The sequence below is a fragment of the Euleptes europaea genome, chromosome 7, assembly GCF_029931775.1.
Source record: "Euleptes europaea isolate rEulEur1 chromosome 7, rEulEur1.hap1, whole genome shotgun sequence".
Classification (NCBI taxonomy): Eukaryota; Metazoa; Chordata; class Lepidosauria; order Squamata; family Sphaerodactylidae; genus Euleptes; species Euleptes europaea.
In genome coordinates, this window is record NC_079318.1 from 26,839,147 (window position 1) to 26,852,548 (window position 13,402).

At 45.7% G+C, this 13,402-nt stretch overlaps 1 protein-coding gene across 1 annotated transcript in view; it reads right to left on the reverse strand.

Annotated features, from left to right (window-relative positions):
* Positions 1-271: 271 nt before the first annotated feature.
* The window catches only part of HEATR1 (HEAT repeat containing 1), a 54,503-nt gene continuing 41,372 nt past the window's right edge, over positions 272-13,402 (reverse strand). The window contains exons 33-44 of the mRNA XM_056853259.1: positions 13,003-13,126; positions 12,292-12,432; positions 11,553-11,845; positions 6,710-6,860; positions 6,095-6,253; positions 5,268-5,402; positions 4,865-4,969; positions 4,503-4,671; positions 3,616-3,770; positions 3,264-3,422; positions 2,832-2,940; positions 272-397 (exon numbers count right to left, since the gene is read on the reverse strand). Coding sequence (XP_056709237.1) covers positions 309-397; positions 2,832-2,940; positions 3,264-3,422; positions 3,616-3,770; positions 4,503-4,671; positions 4,865-4,969; positions 5,268-5,402; positions 6,095-6,253; positions 6,710-6,860; positions 11,553-11,845; positions 12,292-12,432; positions 13,003-13,126 — 1,789 coding nt within the window. The 3' untranslated portion in view covers positions 272-308. The remainder of the gene's footprint in view (positions 398-2,831; positions 2,941-3,263; positions 3,423-3,615; positions 3,771-4,502; positions 4,672-4,864; positions 4,970-5,267; positions 5,403-6,094; positions 6,254-6,709; positions 6,861-11,552; positions 11,846-12,291; positions 12,433-13,002; positions 13,127-13,402) is intronic.

The window sequence follows — 13,402 nt, forward strand, 5'->3', positions numbered from 1 at the left end:
CCCGTCATCTGCATTGTTCAAATTCTCAAGTTTTTCTGAAGCCTCTCAAAAACAGAAGGAACAACTCCCCACAAACACCACTTATTCCGAGAGTAATGAAAACGTTATTTGTAAAAATTAAGTCCTTTGTGTAACGTTAAATGTGTTCAGTTACTAATGTTTATAAACAAATAATTAAGAACTCTGAATGTTATGAAGAATATACAGCAAGAAGGTTTCAGTTTGCGGCCTTGGGTGCGACAGCTGTACTTCTTGGTCCTGACTGCCCAGTAGTTCATGGTGTCTGAATCATGGAACCAACGATGGTGTCAGAAGTAGCTCTGCAGCGATTCTCCAAGAATAACTTCAAGCTGTTGAATGGTCTTCTGGCACTGATGCTCAACTTCTTCACACTCATCTTTTAAAAGAGCCAAAAGCAACATAATCACTAAAAAGCAGCTGAGAACTCTGCAGTGCTTTCATCCCCCCCAAAAAAGTTATTTGTAGTATGTATCTTTAAAATGAAATAACTGCCCCAATTCACATCAAGGGTTCTCTCATACTCAATGCAGTAACAGTGAAAACCTTGACAGCGTGTTCCACACGAAGTTCTCATGAAAAATATGTACAGCCTGCTGCCATTTTAAAAGCAACTGTTCAAAAAACAGTTAATTCCCAGAACTACGTAAGGAGATGTAGCCCAGAGTTAGTTCACCCTTCTTACAATGCAGCCAGTTCACCCTTCTTACAATGCAGCCTTTACAATTAGCGGCATGGCAGGCTGAATGGCACGGCACCTGTTGCCCCTAAAGCAACTTTCCAACATATGGGGTAGTGTTATAAAGTCAGCCAAGCCGTCCAGCCACCACAGGACCAGCTCTGCAGGGCCAAAGGCCACTGTCGTCAGACTGACTCAAGTGTCACATGGTGCTTTCACGATGCACAGAAATGAACCTCTATGGGAGGGCCATGACTGGGGACAACTCAGCCATTTGGGAATTTTAGTACAAGAGTGAACCTTTTGCTTAAATGAAACTACTCATTCGACCCAATGGCTTTGAGCATTATCACACTAATCAAGGTTAAAACAATCCTAATAACCTAAATCCAGACTTGGACTCGCTTATTAAGCACGTAAGAAAAGCCCTGCTGGATCAGACCAAGGCCCATCAAGTCCAGCAGTCTGTTCACACAGTGGCCAAACAGGTGCCTCTAGGAAGCCACAAACAAGACGACTGCAGCAGCATCCTGCCTGTGTTCCACAGCACCTAATATAATGGGCATGCTCCTCTGATACAGCAGAGAATAAGTATGCATCGTGACTAGTATTCATTTTGACTAGTAGCCATGGATAGCCCTATCCTCCATTAACATGTCCACTCCCATCTTAAAGCCTTCCAAGCTGGCAGTCATCACATCCTGGGGCAGAGGGTTCCACAGTTCAACTATGCATTGTGTGATTACATATTATTACATCTTGCAATAGCCTGAGGTAAAAAAACTTTGCAACAGCCAAGGTGGCCTTGTGTTCAATACCTGCTAGGAGCACGGTTTCTCTTCCATTGTTATATTTGCCCTCCTTTGAAGAAGCGGCAAAATCCATAATACAAGAGTCAACCATACTAGTGCCTGCTGAAGCTGGATTGAAGCCTACTAAGGAGCAAGTTCACAGCAGGGGTTTCTCCCCTACCTCTGCTGGGACTGTTTTCTTGATTCACGGAGCTTGCTCCACTCTCACCCAAGAGTACACCAGAGGTAGAGAATTTTTATTGATTCCTTCTTGGCTGTCTTGCATCTTATACTGTTGGGGTCCCGGACCCTTAGCAGTGGTTCTGAGGGGTCTGCTTGTCAACACGGGATGTTGATCAGCTAGGCCAATCAAAAACTCCGTGTGTGTCAGTAGCTGTAGTGTCAGGGGGCGGCCATTACACAAGAACCTACCCCTTCAAACTTTTACTCGCAGAGAAGTTTTCAGCATGACCCTCACGTTTGAAAGAATACTATTCTTTCAGTTTCAAAAATGCTAATCAAAACGATTTAAGTAGCACCTGATTTACTATCCACAGAATATTCACTGTGTAACAAAGGAGCTACAAAAACAGCGCACCTATAATCACCGTTTGAACTCTACAGGGGTCAATAACATAGTGCTATAATCCACAGACAAGGGTTTTTAAGGCAAGACACGTTGTGAGGTGGTTTGCCACTGCTTGTCCCCGTGTCATGCCCCTGGTATTCCTTGGAGGTCTCCCATCCAAACGCTAGCCAGGGTCAGGGCTGAGAGTGTGTGACTGGCCCAAGGTCACCTGGGCAAGTGGGGATTTAAACCTGCGTTTCCCAGGTCCTAGTGCGACACCTTAACCACTATACCACAATGACACACACACACAGACATATATATATTCTGGGTTGATTTCACATATAATGCGCAAAAATGTTTTTGGAACAGCTGAATGTCTGCAACAAGAAGCCCCAAATTCTTATAAATAAATACATTTATAAGAATTTGCAACAAATATTAAGCCCTCAACCAATAGCACTGTAATTATAGTTTCGCTGTTTCTTTCTTTCTTTTTGTTTTGTTTGCTTTATGTATTTATGTGTGCCTGTGTTTGTGAACTGTGATTGTATCTATATCTGTTAATAAAATTATTTTATTTTATTTTTAAAAAGAAGTCCCAAATCTGTATGGGTTTTCTACGAGGGTAGGCTGTTCACGTGCTATTTCTGAGCTCCATGGAAGAAAGACTGAATGCAAATGCAATAGACAATTTTAGCAGCGCTGATTTCATCCAAAGAGGAGACAAACTAAACATTCTGGCAGCAGAGAACACAACTATGCAATCTCTTACCTTCCATAAGCTCAGCTAAGAAGGGAATAGACTCTGGTAGTAGTACCATATAATTCTCTCTTATTTTTTCTGCAAGCTCCTGCAAAGCCAGTAAGGCAGCAAATCGAACCTAGAAAAGGAACATCCAAGGGTCACAGCGGTGTTTCTTCACACCCTCACCGTGTCTAAAAGAACCTGATATCTTTATGCTAAACCCCATAATGCATTTGCAGACCGAAAGTCACCACTTTGTTGAATCCAGCATGCAAGGTTGACCAGATTTATCATTGACCCCTAGCACAACACCCATAACTTGTTCTGAATGCATCTCACGATTTAAAATACTGTTGCAGCATCCCAAAGACAGAATAAGTCCAGTAAGGCAGTCAACTGCCATCTGAACCAGTGTGACGTCAATGGTATATTCTCTCAGAATCCATCTCTGCCACATACCTTTGGTGACGTATGCCTCATCTTCAGCAAAATCTGATAGTTTAGTGGCTTCCACAGAGAATCGTCTGCCATTGCAACAGCAAATTGAGCTATACACGGGATCAGATGCCCTGTTGCTCGTTCTTGGAACTTCTCTTCTCCTCCAGTCATGTTTTCCAGCTAAGGAAAAAAGCAACAAGACACCCATATTCACGGCTACACCACTGGTTTATGTAAACTCAGGATGAAACCTAACCCAAAGATGTTTTATGCCACTTTGAACAGTCATAAAAGGAAGTGAAACGAAAGAGGGAATTCATCCAGGGAGGCTATTATTGTTTGGCTATTAAAGTAAGAATTTGTCGAACAATACCTGGTCAACTAAAGGCATCATCAAACTTTCTGCCCTCTCTTTGCTCACGAAATGATAGGAATCAAAAAGGAAGATTTTGTATAAGCAACCAAGGATGAACTGTAGCAATAAGCAGCTCTTCGCTGTGTTTTCTTCTGAGTCAAAGAAAGCTTCATCTGCAAACAAAAAAAAGCACAACAGAGAAAAGAATGAGACACCCCATTCTGCATATCTACCACAAATGATGTGCCATTTGCAGATGGTATATGTGACAAGGGAGTGTATAATATCTAAACAACCAATGCTGTGACTTTAGTTGTAAACACACTGGAGGATAAAGAAGCTCTTTGTATATTTCTTTGGATACAAGGGGCACTCAATCTATGTTCTGACTAACACGACTGCTGTGTATTGAGATGGATGCCATAAATTGCAACAGCTGGCTTGCACCAGGGCATCCAGGGCATCAATATGCTCACAATCCAGTTCTCTTTAGAAGGAACATCTATTCGTTCAGCTGCAGAGGCCGGCTTTGAAGATCGAGAAGAGAATCCCCTACAGATTCAGGAAGGTTGGGTGGCCAGGAAAGGAGTGTTTTTTTCTTCTCCGCAACACTTCCTACTGATCCTGTCTCAAAATCATCTGCCTGAGACCGACTGGTAGTTTATCACGAAGTGCATTTCTCGTCTGTAGTATTTTGTAGGTATGCATGAGTATCTAAACTAGCACTGCCTCAAACAATACCTTAAATTGTGTGATTTTGGTAATTTTTATGATTTGCTCTGCTTGTGATGAACTTGCAGAATTTGACTTTCAGAGGTTGAGCAATTCTGGGTTTTTTATTTGTAACTAATAAAATGAGTATGGGAAAAGACGAATAAATGTCAAAACTCCTATTGGAAACTTACCTGTTTTGGAGGTATTGATCTGGTTCAGAGTGTCAGCAAAAGGCTTCACTAAATGGCCAGCAAAGAGAGCGAACAGGCCTTTAAGCTGGTCAGCAATGCCATCTGCCAATCGGCAGAAAGTCAACAGCCTATCCTTTGAGGCATCCTCAGTTTTGGCCCAATCAAAGAGCTGAAAAAGAAAGAAAATTTAGTTGTGTACATGATAGTGTGAGGCAAATACTAATTGCCAGATATATGAATGCAAATTGTAATATAAATATGCATGATATTTATATACGCAAACATTTATATGTACATATACGCACACACCATGTGTGTATAAATAAATAAATAAATAGCAAGGAAGTTACCAGAACTCTTACCTTGAAGAAAAGGGGCCTGAAAGATATTTCAGAAAGCTTCATAATCATGCTAATTAAACAAGTAATAATATGAAATTCTATCTTCCCAACGTCCTCCACATCATCCTAGAAAAAAACAAATTCTATCAGTTAAAAGTTACACACCAACATCCTGACATTAAAGATGTCCTTGAGATGAAATAACCTCACAGTAACTGGCCAATGTCTCTAAAAATGGAAAAACCAGAGGTGTGATCAAGTGTACAGTTGGGCTACTTGATTCCTATTGGTCAACCTGATTTAAGCAGCCTATCTGCAGGATTGCTGCTGATGTCTTTAGATAGAATAATTGAAAATAATTTGACAAGTTTTGCAAAGAACTTGTAGAACCATGCTTGCGCCACAAAAATCTCCCATATCCCACCTGAGAATGCTCAGCTCTGAAGTCCAGGGCCTTCATAAAAAATGCTGTTAGCTCAGACTGATGGGCATTGAGCTGATCTTTTTCCAGAACTACAATATGCTCCTTTAGAATGTCCATAAGTGTACCTAGGTAGATCTAGAAAAGAAAACAAGAACAAAATCAAGCAACTAAGCAACTGACAGGTAGGTTTAAATAACCACCACTGGCGAAAACCCTATTTCTAATATCAGGGGATTTTCTGTTATCTTTTATAAATAATAATTATTTTTCTTAGCGGATACACAACCATATATTGTTACTCCTAAAATAGGAAACTAAATTATATTTTTGCGTAAGCAAAAAAGAGCTGAGAAGGAAGACAATAAAATGTCTTCTGAAATAGAAGACAAGCAAGTTTCCTTAAGTTTTGGTAAGGAAACCACTCTTGATGCTTGCTAGCTGCTTGGCATAACCACCTTTCTTAGACCAAAATTCTTTTGATTTGGGGTGAAGCCAAGGGGTGGAAACCTTCTAGACCAGGGGGTGTTAAACTCATTTGTTACAAGGGCCAAATATGACATAAATGTCACTTGGTCGGGCTGGGCCACGCCAGCTCAGGTCAAGTGTGTGTGTGTGTGTGATGTCTCAGCTGGCTTGCAAGCCAGGTAAGAGCTCTGAAGGGGTCAGACTTGGCCCCCGGGCTATATGTTTGACATCCCTGTTCTAGACAGAAAGCAGAGATCTGGTTTGACAAAATTCATGTAAGACAACGGTGATCCCCTTTGTCTCATTGTTCTCTAATAGGCACATTTTAATTTGCTTCCATGAAGAACTGCAACACATCTAACCTTCCAAGCACTTGAAATTTCATCATAACACTTCATAACTGCCGGCAGAAGAACTCTTGGTGGGAGTTTAGTTGCTAGAGTGATGATCAGAGACGTCACACGTATATTCAGGTGGGATGAAGGACCCATTTCGATTGCAATTCCTTTCAAACGGATTACCTAACATTGTGTCAGAACAAAGAAAAAAAAAGATACTGATCCAATCATTACAGTGTATGAATTAAGATTAATTGAATGAAACCAGAGCATTGGTCTATGTAGCCCAATGCTGTCTACTCTGTTTGATAATGGCTGAGTAAAGTTTCCCCTCAAACTTGTAATCTAAGACTTTTTTTCAGAAGGTGTTTGGAGTGGATGACTAACAGCATTATTTCCAGCTTTTATCATTTTTTGATTCCTATCACCAGAATGTAGTGTTCCTCTTGAACAGGTATGCTAAGACTTCTAGACCGGTAGAAGAAAAACACTAAACCCATCACTTCCTTTTGCATATTAGAAATTATAGAGTAAGTGTACAAATTTAATTAAGGTAGTTCACAGAGGAAACCATACGCATTTTACAGGGAGACTTGTCTCATAATTCCTCACGTCTACATTAAAACAGATATTACCCACCTGCTGCAAAGTGTCCAGCAGATATGGACTCAGGAAGCCGGGCAGCGTTTCCACAATCTTCAGCAGAGCTGTCACTGCACTAAGCAAGTAGATTTCGCCAGGAACCAATTCATCTTTGTGTTTCAGCACCTTTAGTAATGCTGGCATCAGCCTACAAGTCAGACAAGAAGATCAATGCTGTGTCATTCCCAAACAGATATTCCTCCCAGTGAATAAGCATCTTTCCTCGGCATTCCATTCAAATACATTTCACTACACAGTGTCTTAAAGAACAGTAAGAGCACAAAAAAAAAAGAGCCCTGTGGCGCAGAGTGGTAAGCTGCAGTACTGCAGTCCAAGCTCTGCTCACGACCTGAGTTCGATCCCGACGGAAGTTGGTTTCAGGTAGCCAGCTCAAGGTTGACTCAGCCTTCCGAGGTCGGTGAAATGAGTACCCAGCTTGCTGGGGGTAAAGGGAAGATGACTGGGGAAGGCACTGGCAAACCACCCTGTAAACAAAGTCTGCCTCGTAAATGTCGGGATGTGATGTCACCCCATGGGTCAGGAATGACTTGGTGCTTGCACAGGGGACCTTTATCTTTAAGAGCAAATAAATTAAATGTTCCGGAAAATGCAAAGACTGTCCACAGAACTTCAGACCGAGCTACATCTTGGGAAAAGCAGACACTGTTTGACAGTAATACCAGAGGGGTAGTCTGCTGTAATGAAGTTAAACAGGAGTCCAGTAGCACCTTAAAGACTGACAAAATTTATTCCATTTTAAGATTTTGTCAGTCAGACCTCACTTCATCAGAAGTTTGAAGTGACCATCAATAGCAGCTATATCTAGACTGAAAACTAAAAGTAACAAAAAAGAAATTGAGTAGGGAGTTTACAAGCAGAGGGGAGTAGTTATCAGTCCATTGAGAGTGGGTGAGAAGCACTCCCAAATGCTGATAATTAGGCATGATAGGATTAACACAAAATTTAAATATGGAAAATACCATGTTAAACACGGTAGTGGATCTAACTGTGAATGTACATTTACCGTATTTTTCGCACTACAGGACACACTTTTTTCCTCCTCAAAAGTGAGGGGAAATGTCAGTGCGTCTTATGGTGCGAATGCAGCGCCGCCCGCCCCGGGAGCCGGCTGGGACGACGCCAGCTGCAGCTGGAAGGCCCCTCCCAGCCACCCAGCACAGGGCAGAGAAGTTTTAACCTCCCCCCACCCCCACCGCCCGCTTCCCGGTCCCGAGGCTCAGCTGCTGGGCGGATCCTCCGAACGGGAAGCGCGCGGGGGGGGGGGGGTGTCTTTAAACTGCTCTGTGCTGCCTGCCCAAGCAGCGCAGAGCAGTTTAACCTCCCCTGCTTCCTGGTCCGAGGCTCAGCTGAGCCTCGGGACCGGGAAGCGGGGGTGTGTGTGCGGAGGAGCAGTTTAAAGACCCACCGCCCCTCCTGATCAGGCTTGCCTGACTAATCCCGATCGGGCTTGCAGTCTGGAAAGGGAGACTGGAGCCTTCCCTCAAGCCCCGCTGTGCGCACGCTCTGATCTCTCAGCGCGTGCACACAGTGGGGCTTTGAAGGCTTCAGCCTCCCTTTCCAGGCTGCAAGCCTGACTGGTCCCAATCCGGCTTGCAGTCTGGAAAGGGAGACTGGAGAGTTCCCCCAAGCCCCGCTGTGCACACGCTCTGATCTCTCAGCGCGTGCACACAGTGGGGCTTTGAAGGCTTCAGCCTCCCTTTCCAGGCTGCAAGCCTGACTGGTCCCAATCCGGCTTGCAGTCTGGAAAGGGAGACTGGAGAGTTCCCCCAAGCCCCGCTGTGCACACGCTCTGATCTCTCAGCGCGTGCACACAGTGGGGCTTTGAAGGCTTCAGCCTCCCTTTCCAGGCTGCAAGCCTGACTGGTCCCAATCCGGCTTGCAGTCTGGAAAGGGAGACTGGAGACTTCCCCCAAGCCCCGCTGTGCACACGCTCTGATCTCTCAGCGCGTGCACACAGTGGGGCTTTGAAGGCTTCAGCCTCCCTTTCCAGGCTGCAAGCCTGACTGGTCCCAATCCGGCTTGCAGTCTGGAAAGGGAGACTGGAGAGTTCCCCCAAGCCCCGCTGTGCACACGCTCTGATCTCTCAGCGCGTGCACACAGTGGGGCTTTGAAGGCTTCAGCCTCCCTTTCCAGGCTGCAAGCCTGACTGGTCCCAATCCGGCTTGCAGTCTGGAAAGGGAGACTGGAGAGTTCCCCCAAGCCCCGCTGTGCACACGCTCTGATCTCTCAGCGCGTGCACACAGTGGGGCTTTGAAGGCTTCAGCCTCCCTTTCCAGGCTGCAAGCCTGACTGGTCCCAATCCGGCTTGCAGTCTGGAAAGGGAGACTGGAGACTTCCCCCAAGCCCCGCTGTGCACACGCTCTGATCTCTCAGCGCGTGCACACAGTGGGGCTTTGAAGGCTTCAGCCTCCCTTTCCAGGCTGCAAGCCTGACTGGTCCCAATCCGGCTTGCAGTCTGGAAAGGGAAACTGGAGAGTTCCCCCAAGCCCCGCTGTGCACACGCTCTGATCTCTCAGCGCGTGAACACAGTGGGGCTTTGAAGGCTTCAGCCTCCCTTTCCAGGCAGCAAGCCTGACTGGTCCCAATCCGGCTTGCAGTCTGGAAAGGGAGACTGGAGACTTCCCCCAAGCCCCGCTGTGCACACGCTCTGATCTCTCAGCGCGTGAACACAGTGGGGCTTTGAAGGCTTCAGCCTCCCTTTCCAGGCTGCAAGCCGGACTGGTCCCAATCCGGCTTGCAGCCTGGAAAGGGAGACTGGAGAGTTCCCCAAGCCCCGCTGTGCGCACGCTCTGATCTCTCAGCGCGTGCACACAGTGGGGCTTTGAAGGCTTCAGCCTCCCTTTCCAGGCTGCAAGCCTGACTGGTCCCAATCCGGCTTGCAGTCTGGAAAGGGAGACTGGAGACTTCCCCCAAGCCCCGCTCTCTCAGCGCGTGCACACAGTGGGGCTTTGAAGGCTTCAGCCTCCCTTTCCACGCTGCAAGCCTGACTGGTCCCAATCGGGCTTACAGCCTGGAAAGGGAGGCTGGAGCCTTCCTCCTAGCCCTGCTGTGCGCACGCTCCACAGAGCAGGACTAAAAAACTGGAAGTGGAGTGCAGTAATCCCTCCACCCAGCCCTGGCCATAATAACCTCTCAGTTGTTGGTCGGGAAGCGCGGGGTGTGTGTGTGCAGACGTTAAACTGCTCTGCGCTGCGTGGGCAGGCAACGCAGAGCAGTTTAAACCACCACCGCCCCCCTTCCCGGGAGTCCCGGGAAGGGGGGCGGTGGGGAAAGAGAAGGAAAAAGGAGGAAAAAGAAGATAAATATATTTTCTTAAAGACGCAGCGGGTCTTTAAAAAATATATTTTTTTCTTCTTTTTCCTCCTTTAAAAACTAGGTGCGTCTTATGGTCAGGTGCGTCTTATAGAGCGAAAAATACGGTACTTGTTTTGGATGGACAGTCCTATGCATTTGAATAAGTGAGCTCTGACTCATGAAAACCTATGCTGGAATATATGTCGCTACTCATTAAAGTGCCACTTGACTCTCGTTTAATATTGTTCAAGATCGTCAGACCAGAACTATGCAGAAGACACTTTCCAACAATGGAATTATTTTACCCATTTCTATAGATCGTATTCACACGAAAATTCCTAGATCGGCTAAGCAAAACACTAGAGTTCTTAAGGTATGCCAACTGGCCCAGTGAATTGGCGAACACTGTTATCTCCTCAGTTCAAATCTTGCTTCAGCTATGAAATTACCACCATCGGTGGTACTCACTCCGCGGCTGACGGAGAGCCATGTTCGCCGTTGCCATCAATTTTCCATCTTACTTCTATCCCTGGCAAGAAGCCTGCCCCTCAAGGAGGCTCGTGGCTTACTCATTCCTCCAGTACCAGCTGGGAACCACATGCTAACAGCAGGCCTTGCCCACTTTCCTGCAACGTGGGGAAGGGGCTACATTGAGGAACAGTGCTCAGAAGAGCCACAAGTGTCATGTCAAAGAGCCACATTTGGCCACCAACCCATGAGTGAGTAACACTGTACTGGAGGTATCGTCAGGTAAACCACTATCTTCTTGGTTTGAAGCACCTGCATCTGTTACATGCAGATAATGCCATAATTTCCAGGGCTGTTGCAAGGATTACCGAACTACTAGAATCATAGTTGGAAGGGACCACCAGGGTCATCTAGTCCAACCCCCTGCACAATGCAGGAAATTCACAACTACCTCCCCCACACACCCCCAGCGACCCCTACTCCATGCCCAAAAGATGGCCAAGATGCCCTCCCTCTCATGAACTGCCTACGGTCACAGAATCATCACTGCTGACAGATGGCCATCTAGCCTCTGCTTAAAAACCTCCAGGGAAGGAGAGCTTTCCACCTCCCGAGGAAGCCTGCTCCACTGAGGAACTGCTCTGTTAGAAAATTCTTCCTAATGTCTAGATGGAAACTCTTTTAATTTTAACCCGTTGGTTCTGGTCCGACCTTCTGGAGCAACAGAAAACAACTTGGCACCCTCCTCTATATGAAAGCCCCTCAAGTACTTGAGGATGGTTATCATATCCCCTCTCAGTCTTCTCCTCTTCAGGCTAAACATACCCAGCTCCTTCAACCTTTCCTCATAGGACTTGGTCTCCAGACCCTCACCATCTTTGTTGCCCTGCTCTGGACACGTTCCAGCTTGTATACATCCTTCTTAAATTGTGGTGCCCAAAACTGAACACAATACTCTAGGTGAGGTCTAACCAGAGCAGAGTAAAGCAGAGTACTACACACGGAACCCACTGAAGTGCCCTACAAATGATAAGTTATCATTACTTCAAAGTGATACCTTGGGAGCTGAGGTATTGCCAGTGCTTTTATCACGCAGGTCACTTCAGCCGCACACAGCAAAGCACTTCCTACGACATTTCTTTCTTCCTTCACATCGGAAGAAATCACATCAATGGCAGTGGTGAGAACGGGCACAAAGGAAACGTGGTTGTCGGTGCCAAAACACTTGCACAGCAGCTTCAGACTGAACAGAGCCGTCTGCCTGTTGATCGCCTGCTCCTCCTCGGCCTCCCTGGTGTTACGCTGGACGACAGCGATGAGCTCAGGCACCAGTTTTAGCAGCAGCTCAACCTGAAAACATAAAAGCCAGAGATGCCCATGAATGATTTACTACGGCTTCAGTTCTGAGTTAACAAAGTGAGATCTCACTGTGCAAAAGGCACTTTACAGCAGGTTGGGAATAAATAAGGGGCAGTTTGCCTAACTGCTGATTCCCCGGCTGGAACTTTCCCATCCTTCCCTTGTAGCTTTAATCAGGAAACTTGCCTTGATTAAAACCGGAACCGTCAGTGTAATCTCTCTCCACAGCACCTTCCAAGCCAAAACTAATTTGGTGCTATGCCGGATGGATCCACCTCTCTTTCCTTTGCCTTACAGTGACAGGAGCGCAATGAAATTTTATTGTTCCTGCATTTGGGCTCTTCTCCCTTCATGCCTTCTTTAATCATGCCTTCCTTATAATGAGACAACAAATGCCTATGGCGGCAGAAACAGAAATCATCTCAAGGATGGCTTACTTGTTCTTTCTGCCAATGTGTGCGCTGTTGCAACTTATTGTTCAGCAGATCCATCGCTTTACGCCTCACAGAAGGTAGCTGGTTGAGCATCAGGCCCCTGATGACAGGGATAAAGACTTCCGTGGGCAATAAAGCGTTAACCTGGGGAAAAAAAAGAAAAGTAGAAGAAAAGCGTACCATGTTAAAGAAGTGGGTTTCTGCCTTAGTGTTTGCACTGCTTCCATTAGACACTTACATGCTGAATTTGCCAACTCTAGGCTTACTCACTTAACCAGAGCTGACAACACAATATTCCCCTCCAAGGTTTGCTGATATCTTCTTATGTGCTAGGAAAGCAAAACTGCCAAAGTGCTTAGAAGTGTTAGCACTGAAATGAAGAAACATCAGGCAAATCCACTGAACACAGATGGCCTAATTTCTAAAATCTTTACCCAGCCCAGATTTCCACTCCGTTGATGCTCCTGCTCAGAATTAATAAGTTAGATTTGTTCATGGAAATCAGAGGATGATTATTTTACCCCGCTGGGGCAATATATAAATGTAAATTGCCAACTGGCTTCATACCCGTTGGCAACATAAAGGGCCCCAAACAAATGAACAATCTACATAACATGAAGCCACCGTAATAAAACGTCAACGGCACAGAGAAATGCAACTGTCACGTTACAAGCTGTTAAGAAAATGTCTGTGCCAGACAGGAAAGGTACTTACTTTATCCAGCACATCATAGGACTTGCTGAGAAGAGCCCTCCAAAACTTGGCCGTTAGGGCATCAGCATTTTCTTCCACCGAGCGGGCCACGACATTGATGTAGCAAAGAACTTCTTCTAACAATCTGGATAAACAGTTCTAATGAGTGAGCTGAACACCACAAAGAAGTATAGCTCCTGGTCAGTTTTACGAGTCGCTTCCCCTGGTTAGCTGAGGGAGTGCAGAAGCAGTGACTTCATGAAAAAGCCCTGGCTTGAGGCACAGTGCACCTACTGTGCACGCGCAGAGCTCTTCAGGAACACCGCCTCATCCACCAATCTTCATGATAATCCGGCCCCTCATCTTACAGAGAATATGTATCATCCAAAATTGAGGGCTTATAGCTGAAATTTAACACTTA